The 9,462-nt window shown below is 44.0% G+C and overlaps 1 protein-coding gene across 4 annotated transcripts; it reads right to left on the bottom strand.

Annotated features, from left to right (window-relative positions):
* Nucleotides 1-299: 299 nt before the first annotated feature.
* Nucleotides 300-7,650, bottom strand: GINS3 (GINS complex subunit 3). Of its 4 annotated transcripts, XM_080551975.1 has the most exons (4): nucleotides 6,664-7,650; nucleotides 6,271-6,504; nucleotides 1,251-1,318; nucleotides 300-1,156 (listed from the first exon to the last, which is right to left on the bottom strand). In XM_080551975.1, the coding sequence occupies exons 1-3, from the start codon at nucleotides 7,003-7,005 to the stop codon at nucleotides 1,262-1,264; spliced, it is 633 nt and encodes a 210-aa protein (XP_080408101.1). In that variant the 5' UTR covers nucleotides 7,006-7,650; the 3' UTR covers nucleotides 300-1,156; nucleotides 1,251-1,261. The 4 variants fall into 4 exon arrangements, with proteins under 4 accessions (XP_080408101.1, XP_080408100.1, XP_080408099.1 ...); XM_080551974.1 differs by having other exon boundaries at nucleotides 300-1,318; nucleotides 6,664-7,621; XM_080551973.1 differs by lacking the exons at nucleotides 300-1,156; nucleotides 1,251-1,318 and adding an exon at nucleotides 1,449-3,355 and having other exon boundaries at nucleotides 6,664-6,926.
* Between the last annotated feature and the right edge of the window lie 1,812 nt (nucleotides 7,651-9,462).

Here is a 9,462-nt window from a genome sequence, read left to right as displayed (position 1 = left end):
GGCTGGACAAACGTCACCCTGGGATGGGTCAGGCAGGACTAACCCTCACCTTGGGAAAGGACTGATCCATGTCAGCTCGTAGGTCTTTGAAAGCAGGTCACCAAAACCCAAAGAAACATTCTTACGTGAACACACCACTAGCCAGCATCCCAAATTTCACCTATTTTCGATAGTAATGAAAACCATTGTGGCAATATTGTAAAATTTGTCTATGGACTGTTTTGTGATAAATTTCAGTAGCCTTGCAGTTTCTGAGGGACATGGGAAGCAATGACACTTAAAAATTCTTTTCATACCTCTTTTGTATGGCTTTGTAATGGGGATTTATTGTTCCATTCTGATAATACAGAAGTTCAAACTCCTCTAACATAGCTTGCTGCTGTATAATCATAAAGGACAGTTTGTGTTCATAAAATTATAGAGCAGTCTTTTGTTAGTTATGCTAAAGACTTTTCAGAAGCAGTGGGTGCCTAGAGTTACAACAAAGTATTTCCAGACAGAATAAAGCATTCCAGCAAGTAAGAAAAAAATTAAAATAAAAAACCAACAGAACATTAAATCTACTAATGAAATATGGCAATTTAAAATCATAGGACCACATTTTTTTTTAAAGAATCTTACGGTGTTTATTACCAAACACTCAGGGTTACTAAAAGTGACATTGCCACTTACAAAAAGCCAGTGACATTAAGGACTACTTCAAGGAAAAGGGATTTTTTCTCCCCACTCTGAAACTGCCTGCACAAAACATTGGCAAGTGTAAACCACCTGCTTGGATTTTGTTCCCAGCAAGAACAAAGAAAAACGCTTTTACAAATGTAGGAAAATGAGTTTGGACAGTTACCAAAACCAGTCCAGAAACTGAGGAACAACTCATTCAGGGTATAAACCAACTAGATCTCAAAGGCACCACCTTCTCAAAATAATCTTTCCGAATCTCGAATACTTTTCATCGCAGATGGAGTTGAACTTGCTTCCCTTGCAGCTGAAGCACTGACTGCAGCTTTGACACATGACTTGAAGCCTGTGCTACAACTCTTGGAGCAGCAGGGTACGAACGCAGGGACAGCCAACTCCTACCTGCTACCTGCTGCTCTGCTGCACCTGCTGCTCTGCTGCTAAGTTGAGGTAACATGGAATCGCCTCCATCCATCTCCTGTTTCATAAAAACGTAGATTTGCAAAATCAATAGCTTGTATCAGGTTGGCAGTGTCCCTGTCAAGACCTGAACAAACTCCTAATGCCCTTACTAGTGAGTTAGTCAGCAACAGCTTCTGTGGTCGCCTGACTGCACGAATACAGCTCCCAACCACGTTACCTAAAAAAGAAGAGGAATGATATGAGCAGAGCTGCGATATCCCTCATGGCCACCATTTCGCAGAGACCTGCACTTCCCTATCTGTGACTAGTTTTAGTGTTGCAGGACAGTTAACAGTGGACACTTTACATGAAGAAAAATGTATAAAAATATTTATTCAGCATAATAATCCAGGAGTAGAAAATATACAAGTGATACAAGAAAATGCCTAGGCTACTACGTGCCATTAAGTGCAGCAACATTCTTGCCCGTATTTGATGTACTTTGTCAGGTACAGCTTCCAATTAGCCTCCTGCAGCAGGACAGCCAGCCCTGCGCTGCTCAGGCAGGTGCCAAGGCGCTTGTGAAGCCCCACATCTCCTCTTGCGGCCTCCACAGGCAGAGCTTTCGCTCCTCTGGCCCACAGAATGACCACACGCCGTACTTGAGATCTCCAGTTTGAAATATCTGAAATATCTCATATCCAGTCACATTTGCAAGCACAGAAACAAATCCTACAAGACTTGGCACATCAAATCTTGAAAGGTTTTGTGTCAGGCCTGCCACCGCCTCCCAGCGATTCCTGGAGCAGGAAGCACTCCGTACCATTATGATCCGGATCCTCCTCCTGGGTGCTCCCCAAACGCCACCTTCTATAGATGCTCAGAAGCACCCACAAAACAGTACACACTTCCAAAGGATCATGGCAGGAACTACTTCCTACAGAGCAAACCACGTTTCCTATTTCCCATTCATCAAATGTGACTTCATGTAAGGTTTAAGGACACGCACGCAGGATGGTAACCACTGGGCTCTTTAACAAGTTCCAACTCCAGCTGCTCCTACTTGCAGCAACGACATTTACTAGGCTCATTTTACAGATAAACCAGAAAGAAGGAAACTCGGCTCACTTGCTCTGTCCTTTCACTATCAACTGCATTTAGCAATCAGATTTTCTCCTGGAAAAACAGATGGCTCAGAGGTTGATAACGGAGGGCAGTTTCCATTAAGTTGCTGCTTTTAATCCAGCCTGTCCTCTTTTTTGCCTTCTGTAAAACGACTGGAGGAGCTCAACACCCATGGCAGAGATGCGCACGTTGCAAAAGCCACTCGCATCGAATGGGAACGTCCCCCACCACTCGTGGCATGGAGCCCGCAGGGGCTGAAAGGGAGAGAGAGGACAAGGCAGCACGAGACCTGCGCGGCCACTGCCCTTGCTGGGTGGGTAAAGTACTCTGAGTACTCTGTTCTCCGAGGCACTAACACTGTGTACAAAACCCAGCGATAAGAACCCCAGCCTCATGGAGAGCACCTGTTAGAACTCAATGCACAAGACATGGGAAAAATTCGGTGCGGTTTGTACATGTTTTTTTTTGCATCACTGGGGCTCTCCGAAGAATGGGAAAGCTGGAAACGTGCTCCTAGGAGGATGGAATGGGAAGGATGAAATACAAAGAATTACACATTTTTCCAAACAGATCTGACACTGTAAATATCAATTTGGAAGACAAAGAATAATAAATATCAATTACCCTTTTAGAAAATCATCTCACATCCTTTCAGCCTCTTAGCAAACACCATAACTGCAAATCCTCAGGAGTGGTATGAGTAAGCTGTAAAGCTATCAGGTGATGTGATGCAATCTATTTTTTATATTCTTGCTGTCTGCCTTTAAAATTTACACTAGACTAATACGAAGACATAAGAGAGAATTCCCATTAATGGACAAGGAGTCCGTCCTTTCCCAAAGCTGACTCATCTTTCTTTTCTGTGATAGACTGTAAATCTCTCAGTGTCCCTCATTGCAGCTGCATGTTCTTCAGCATTTTAACCATCCATATCCGTAAACTTTCTTTTCCCGTAATTCTGGACCAGACTGGAAACTGTGATTTGCGAAGCTTGTCCTTTTTCCCAGCACTGGAAGTCATTCAGCCCTTTCTGGCCAGCTCGAAATAAGGCTCGCTCCAGTTCATCCAGCCGAGCCACCAGCATTGACGTGTCTTCGTTGTAAGCATTCTGAGAGGAGTCCATGATACGACGAAAACGGCTAATAAACGTCTAAAGAAGATAAGCAGAATTACTGACAGATAAAGCAGAGGCTCCTTCAGATCAAATGCTAGAGGCGTGAGCTTTCAAGGCAGGGAAGCTGAAGATGGAAGCTCTTCCCATCTGCCTGCAGCTGCTGAGGGTCTGCCAGCTGCAGCCTGTTTGCACGCAGCACCTATTAATCTGGGATGCAAAGACGAACCATTTCCTGCATGAGCTGCGAGAGCGAGTATCTGATACGCTGGGTGGGAAGCAGGCATGGATTAGATTTTGGCTGCTCCCTAGTGACAGGCTTGCGCAGTCCACGGGGCATAACACAATTACAATCTCTTCTAACTTCAGAAGCAATCAGTGCTTTAGTGCAGGTGGACTGGATCTCACGCCGTGGCAGCTGTTGCAGGAACTTACAAGCTACAACTCGTGAATGGACCAGAAGTTATGCTAAACTGTCATTGAAACACATTTGGTATGCTGAAAAAACACTAAAAGCACAAACACACACACAAAGCCTCAAATCTCTAATAGATAATACTTTAAAAAGCAGAAAGACGTATTTAAAGATTTTACACTCAAATAGATTTAAAGGTTTTATACACAAAATATAAGGAGGGAGGAGAAAGAAAGGTCAAAACTCTTTGAAAACTGTGCTTCTTTATTTCAGAAGCGGTTTTTAGAAACACGTTTATTCTATAGCTCTCACTTTGGCTTTGTAAGCACCAAATAGCTAACTTTCACATGTTCTATTGCTAGCTCTTGAACATTTGGGGGAGAGTTTTTTGGTGTTTTTTTTTTTTCTTTTTTAAAGTCAAACAGCACAACTCCCCTCTTGTTTACTTTTAACATAGTGAAATCATACCAAGCTAAACTGGGTCTTCTGCTAAGATGTACATTAGCAGAAAGAGAAAAGATGTGGAAAGGTGTGGTCACCTCCTCAATGCAGAAAGCAAGCCTTCGATGGACCACTCCAAGTAAGCAGCAGTGTTTGAAAGCATCTCTGCACCAGCTTTTATAGAAAGAAAGGAAGGAAGAGGAAAAGAGAGCGAGAAAAGCCAACAGCAATCATCCCAGACTACTTAAGAGAACTGGCTGAAGAAAGCTCAGAGCTGTTAGTGGTTACCTTTAAAAGCTCAGGGTGCAGAGAAGAGTTTGCAAAAGTCCGGAAACATGCAAAGATGTTATCTATCTTTTAAAGGAGAAAGGGGAGATAGGGAGGAAGGAAGGAAGAGCCAAGGAATTATAAATTCATCAGCATCAATTCCTGGAAACATACTGGAACAAATAAATAAAATGCATAAAACTCTGGAAGAAAATAAAGAGAGGTGTAACGGCCAACATGGATTTGCCAAGGGACTTGGGCAGACTGCGTTAGTTTCCTGTTATGGCAGGATGCCAGTCATGGGGCACTCTTGTAAGACTTAGCTAAACTGCCCCTAGGCGGTTGGTAAAGACAATTATTCATAGTTCCTGTTAGGAAGAAAGAACATATTGAGCGGAGTTCTACCGGAAGCTAACTGGAACCGAGTAGCATTTAACAATTTCATTAATGAGCTTACTAATGGAATATATATCGATTAGATTAGCGAGCAACATGCAGGAATAGGAGGGATGACTGCAAGCACATTGTGGGGCAGAACAATAATTCACAAGTGATGCTGACAGAATAGAAACATGGTCTGAAAACAACAGGATGTAATACAGCTGGGACTAATGCAAGGTTCTACATTAAAGCAAATGTAAACTGTATGAATGCAGCATGAGGAATGATTGTCTGGATATGCAGTCTGTACCATCTCACTGTGGACTGCAAACCAAACACGTGTCAATGTCACGCTATTAAGAAAAATAGGTATGCTGTGACACGATGAGCGTCTGAGCATCACGGTCTAGAAAATCCACAGGGTAATCTTTTTGTTTTCAAGAGCACAAGGCAGGTCCTGAGCAGTAGAACGTGTGCTGTTCCGGACACTGCACGTCAAAGCAGAGGCAGATCAACTGGAAAAATACCAGCAGTGCACAGATCCGAGGTTAGAAAGCAAGACCCACAATGAGGTATCAAATGAATTGGGGACTGTTTATCCCATATTGAAGAAAACTAGTGTTCAAATACATAATAGCCTGATGCAGGAAGGGAAAGAATCATCTGTTTTCAGCATTTACTTTGTGTGAGACAAACAGAACAGAGCTTGTATTGCTGTGAAACAGATTTAGTTTAGTGTAGGAAACCTCCTGAGACTAGGACGGTGAAGCACTGGAACAATTGCCCAGGACAGTATAAAGTCTTATCATTAGAGAGCTTTAAAAACAGTTTAGAAAAATAAAATAATAGAAGGCAAATTATTTAATCTGTACCCTTGCTGCAAGGCAGAATTAAAATTGCATGTCCTCTAGGCCTGTTTTACAGGATTTTCTGAAAAAACATATTTACAGCGTGGAAACTCCAAGCTAAAATTCTACGCCTGGATGAACACTTGAGGCTTGCACTGACATCACTAGAACCACAGAATCATTCCAATTGGAAAAGACCTCTAAGATCGTCTAGTCCAACCTTTAATCTGGTACTAAAGTCCACCACGAAACCATGCTGCAAAGTTCTACATCTACACGTTTCTTGAAGACCTCCAGGGATGGTGACTCAACCACTTCCCTGGGCAGCCTATTCCAGCGCCACACAACCCTTTCAGTAAAGAAATTTCTCCTAAGTTCCAACCTAAACCTCCCCTGGCGCAGCTGGAAGCCATTACCCCTTGCCTTATCACTGGCTGTGCAGTTGCCTAAAAGGGTCCTACAACAAGACGTAGAAATCCCTAATGAATTTATAAGTCATTTGGTTTAAAACAGGGTATTTTTCTGGAAGACTGCTGAGCAGCTGGGAACAAGAAGATGGAAAGACATAAAACCAAATTTCAAGATTCAGTTCTAATACTTGCCTGCAGGATAGTCTGAGCTATCTCGGGATTCTCTGGGTTGTCAAAATTCAGGAGCTGGGAGCCAAACCCGTAGTAGTACGGCCCCATTTTATGCAAATCAACCACGTTGGCATCAGCACTGAAGACTGTCCTCCAGGCTTCCTTGTAAATCTTTGGCAGTTCCACCGAAATTATTCTTCTTTTGCTGTCGTGCAACCCTTTAGCCAGCCACATGGGTATTTCCAGCTTTGAGCCCTGCACAAATGAGAAAAAAAGCAGAAGAAGAAAAAAACAGCAGCTAAAACCTGCAGGACGCCCTCGCCTCCACTTCCCGGCATGCCCCGCGCCGCCCCGCCGCCCGCCCGCCGCGGGCTACCCCGCGCGGGGCCTGCCGGGAGTTGTAGTCCGAGTTACCTCCGGGATCGAGTCGCCCGAGCCACCGGCGGCCCCTTGGCCCAGCGCGAAGGCCAGGCGGGGCAGGCTGCTCTCGGCGCGACCCGGCAGCTTCTCCTGCGACATGAGGATGTCGTCCAGCGACAAGAAGTTCTCCTCGGAGCCCAGCCCGGGACCCACGGGGAAATACGCCTCGGCCATGGCCGGCAGGGCGGGCGGCGGAGCGGCGGAGGCGCCTGCCGCCCCGGGGACAGCCGCGCATGCGCGCTGCGGCAGGCCGGAGCAATCGGCGGCCGAGCCCGGCGCCGCCGCCTCAGTCCCGCAATGGCGTCTCCGGTCCGTGACTGAGGCGCAAAACCACATTAGTAGCAGTGTATTAAATCGTGTACCATTTTATTTTGTACTGAGAAAAATAAAGCACAAGCCGCGGAGACAGGGAGTTTGCGATGATGTACTTCCATCCCTTACACACCCATTATGTACCATAGCAGTATGTGTTATAAAAATGGAGCGAGCCAACAGAGAAACAGCAAGCTTTTTGTGAGCTGCGGTGTGAGGGATTTGTGAAAATCTAGATGCTGCTAAATTGTTAGACAAGTACAAGGAGCAGAGACCAAAAAGCAGAAGAATCGTGTGCCTGTGTGCTTGTAAACGTGATGCCCCCACAGTGCTGATTTTAGAACATCCCCTTTTCCCGTTATCAGGCGCGTTAAATCCTGACGCCAGTGCATGGTCCTGAAAAGAAAGCTCACTGTTAAAGGTCATTTCTTGTAAGGTGCTGAGTTATCTACAGTACAAAGAACAAACTAAATTAGAGTTAGCAATCTCAATTGTTTTACTATGTTGTTGGGCTTCTTTTCAATGAGAGATGAAGTCTTTCTCTTTGGAAAACAAACTGTTCTCTCTCTGCACGTATTCCAAGTGAGTTACAGAGCAGTTTCCAAAAGCTCTTTCTAAAGGGCAGTTCTGATAAAATTATAATTTGCTGAATTGGATTAGTAAAAATATTCCCTGTTCAATCAGGTTTAGGGAACAAATAGCTACGTTAAATATAAAAGCTTGCGCTGTGAGCGAGAAGAGAGAATGATGTAAATAGCACATGCTGTTTTTATAGGTTGCAGAAGTCAGGCATCTGCAAAAAGAAGAAAATCACTGTTTCTCTGTGTCCCAAAATGCCTCAGCCTGTAGTGTGTGATAGTGAAGGCACAGAGGCCTGGAGAACCTAAGTTACTGAGCAAATTTGAAATATAACACAAAGGAAAAGATGTTTGCACTCATTGTAAAACCAGTTGAAGGGTTGTTCTTTTGTGAGAATTTAAAGAATTATGGGTGTTTGCCGACCAAAATTATATCACCCCTTTCTATAACATTTGTCTTCTCATCCTGAGAAAGTTACTAGGCAGGTTGTTATCCTTGAACACTTGTGAATGAATCTTATAAAAATACGTCGTATCAGCCCAACATCCCAAACCATATTATATTTTCATACATACTATTTCAGAACCTCCCTGGAAGAAAAGGAACGGCCCATGTCATAACCGAGCCTCCTTGTACTTGTGGATTTATAAACTGGAGACTTCATCCTCCTGCTGCATTTGTGTGAAGTCAAAACTTTTTGTCACATGGGGCTACGCTAACAAATCAGACACTGAACCTTTACAGGCACAAAGAATAACAGAATCCTTTAATAACCAGAGTAAGGAAAGGAGCAAAAGTGTGTAAGAAGAAGAAAGGAAAAGAGTTGAGAGAAGACAGTGGAGGAGCAAAAGAGGCAGGAGGGGAAGGCATATTCCAAAACCTGAGGAATAACAAAACAAAATACTACAGAAGTAAGTTTCAGCTGTGATGGTTAAAACCCAAATCACTTCCAGAAATGGAATGTAAATTGAGAGAGGTGAAAAATGTGGGAAAAGAATGAAAACTTAGAAATCAAGGGATACCAGCTATGTCTCACCTATGTACTTCTTATCTCTTGAATACCGTAGAAGTCAGCCTATTTAACATCTCAGATAAATTCAGGGAAGCAAAATTATGTTCCCTGCTTCTTCTCGGGACTTTAATTTGGTCAGAGGAGGCTGATGTCTGTGATATCTGTACAGTTGCTGAGATGTGCCATGACACCATGTGTCTCTGTGAGAGGGTCAGCTGATGCTGCCCTTTTAGGTCATTTAAATAGCGTTAAGTACATGAAGTAAGACAAATGAAAAACTGTGGGGATGTTGATGGGAGCAGCAGGGGAAGGGCTGGAGCAGGAGGTACCACTTCCTGTGATTTCTCCTCACCTTACATTTTAAGGTCAAAGTGAGAGAAAAAACATCATGGACTAAAGCATACCACAAACTGGGGTTGATACTGAGCCTTTTTTCCCCATCCCTTAGGGTCTTCGCTGCTGTATAAGACTGCAGCATGACTTGCCTTTCTTGTTTGTGCTTGTTATCAAGCAATCGGAAACGCTGGCAGGGTTCCTGGCTGCCTTAATTTGAGAGCCTCAGATGAAACTAGCTTCGGTGAGCTAGAATCTCATTGACTGATCCTGCCCAAGGATCCAGCATGTCTAAACAGCACTAAGCAGGCATGCGGTGTGCACGCTTCTGAGAGCGGAGCTTCCTCTTTGGTGATGTCTGGCCGATAGATAGCGACACGTGACGGCGTCTGTCATTGCCCTAAATCCCTGTTCTTTCTGATACTGCTCATATCATTCCTTTCCCTCCTGGAACTTCTACTCGGGAACAAATTTGCATTTCCTAATCAGTTTAATTGCCTGTGGCAGTGGGAGTTCTTATTTGTAAGTAATGCCGTATTGGATCTTTGATACAAGCT

Source organism: Anser brachyrhynchus, assembly GCF_964034855.1.
Source record: "Anser brachyrhynchus genome assembly, chromosome: 12".
Taxonomy (NCBI): domain Eukaryota; kingdom Metazoa; phylum Chordata; class Aves; order Anseriformes; family Anatidae; genus Anser; species Anser brachyrhynchus.
The sequence above is the reverse complement of the archived record's forward strand: the minus strand, read 5'-3'. Positions and strand labels throughout refer to the sequence as shown.

Bases quoted from the DNA above. Each gene is read 5' to 3' on its own strand.
- GINS3 (XM_080551973.1), bottom strand. From the start codon at position 6,843: ATGGCCGAGGCGTATTTCCCCGTGGGTCCCGGGCTGGGCTCCGAGGAG. The intron at 6,505-6,663 runs GTAACTCGGACT...TCATTTGTGCAG, and splicing joins CGGGCGACTCGATCCCGGAG to GGCTCAAAGCTGGAAATACC. The intron at 3,356-6,270 runs GCAAGTATTAGA...TATCTTCTTTAG, and splicing joins TAGCTCAGACTATCCTGCAG to ACGTTTATTAGCCGTTTTCG.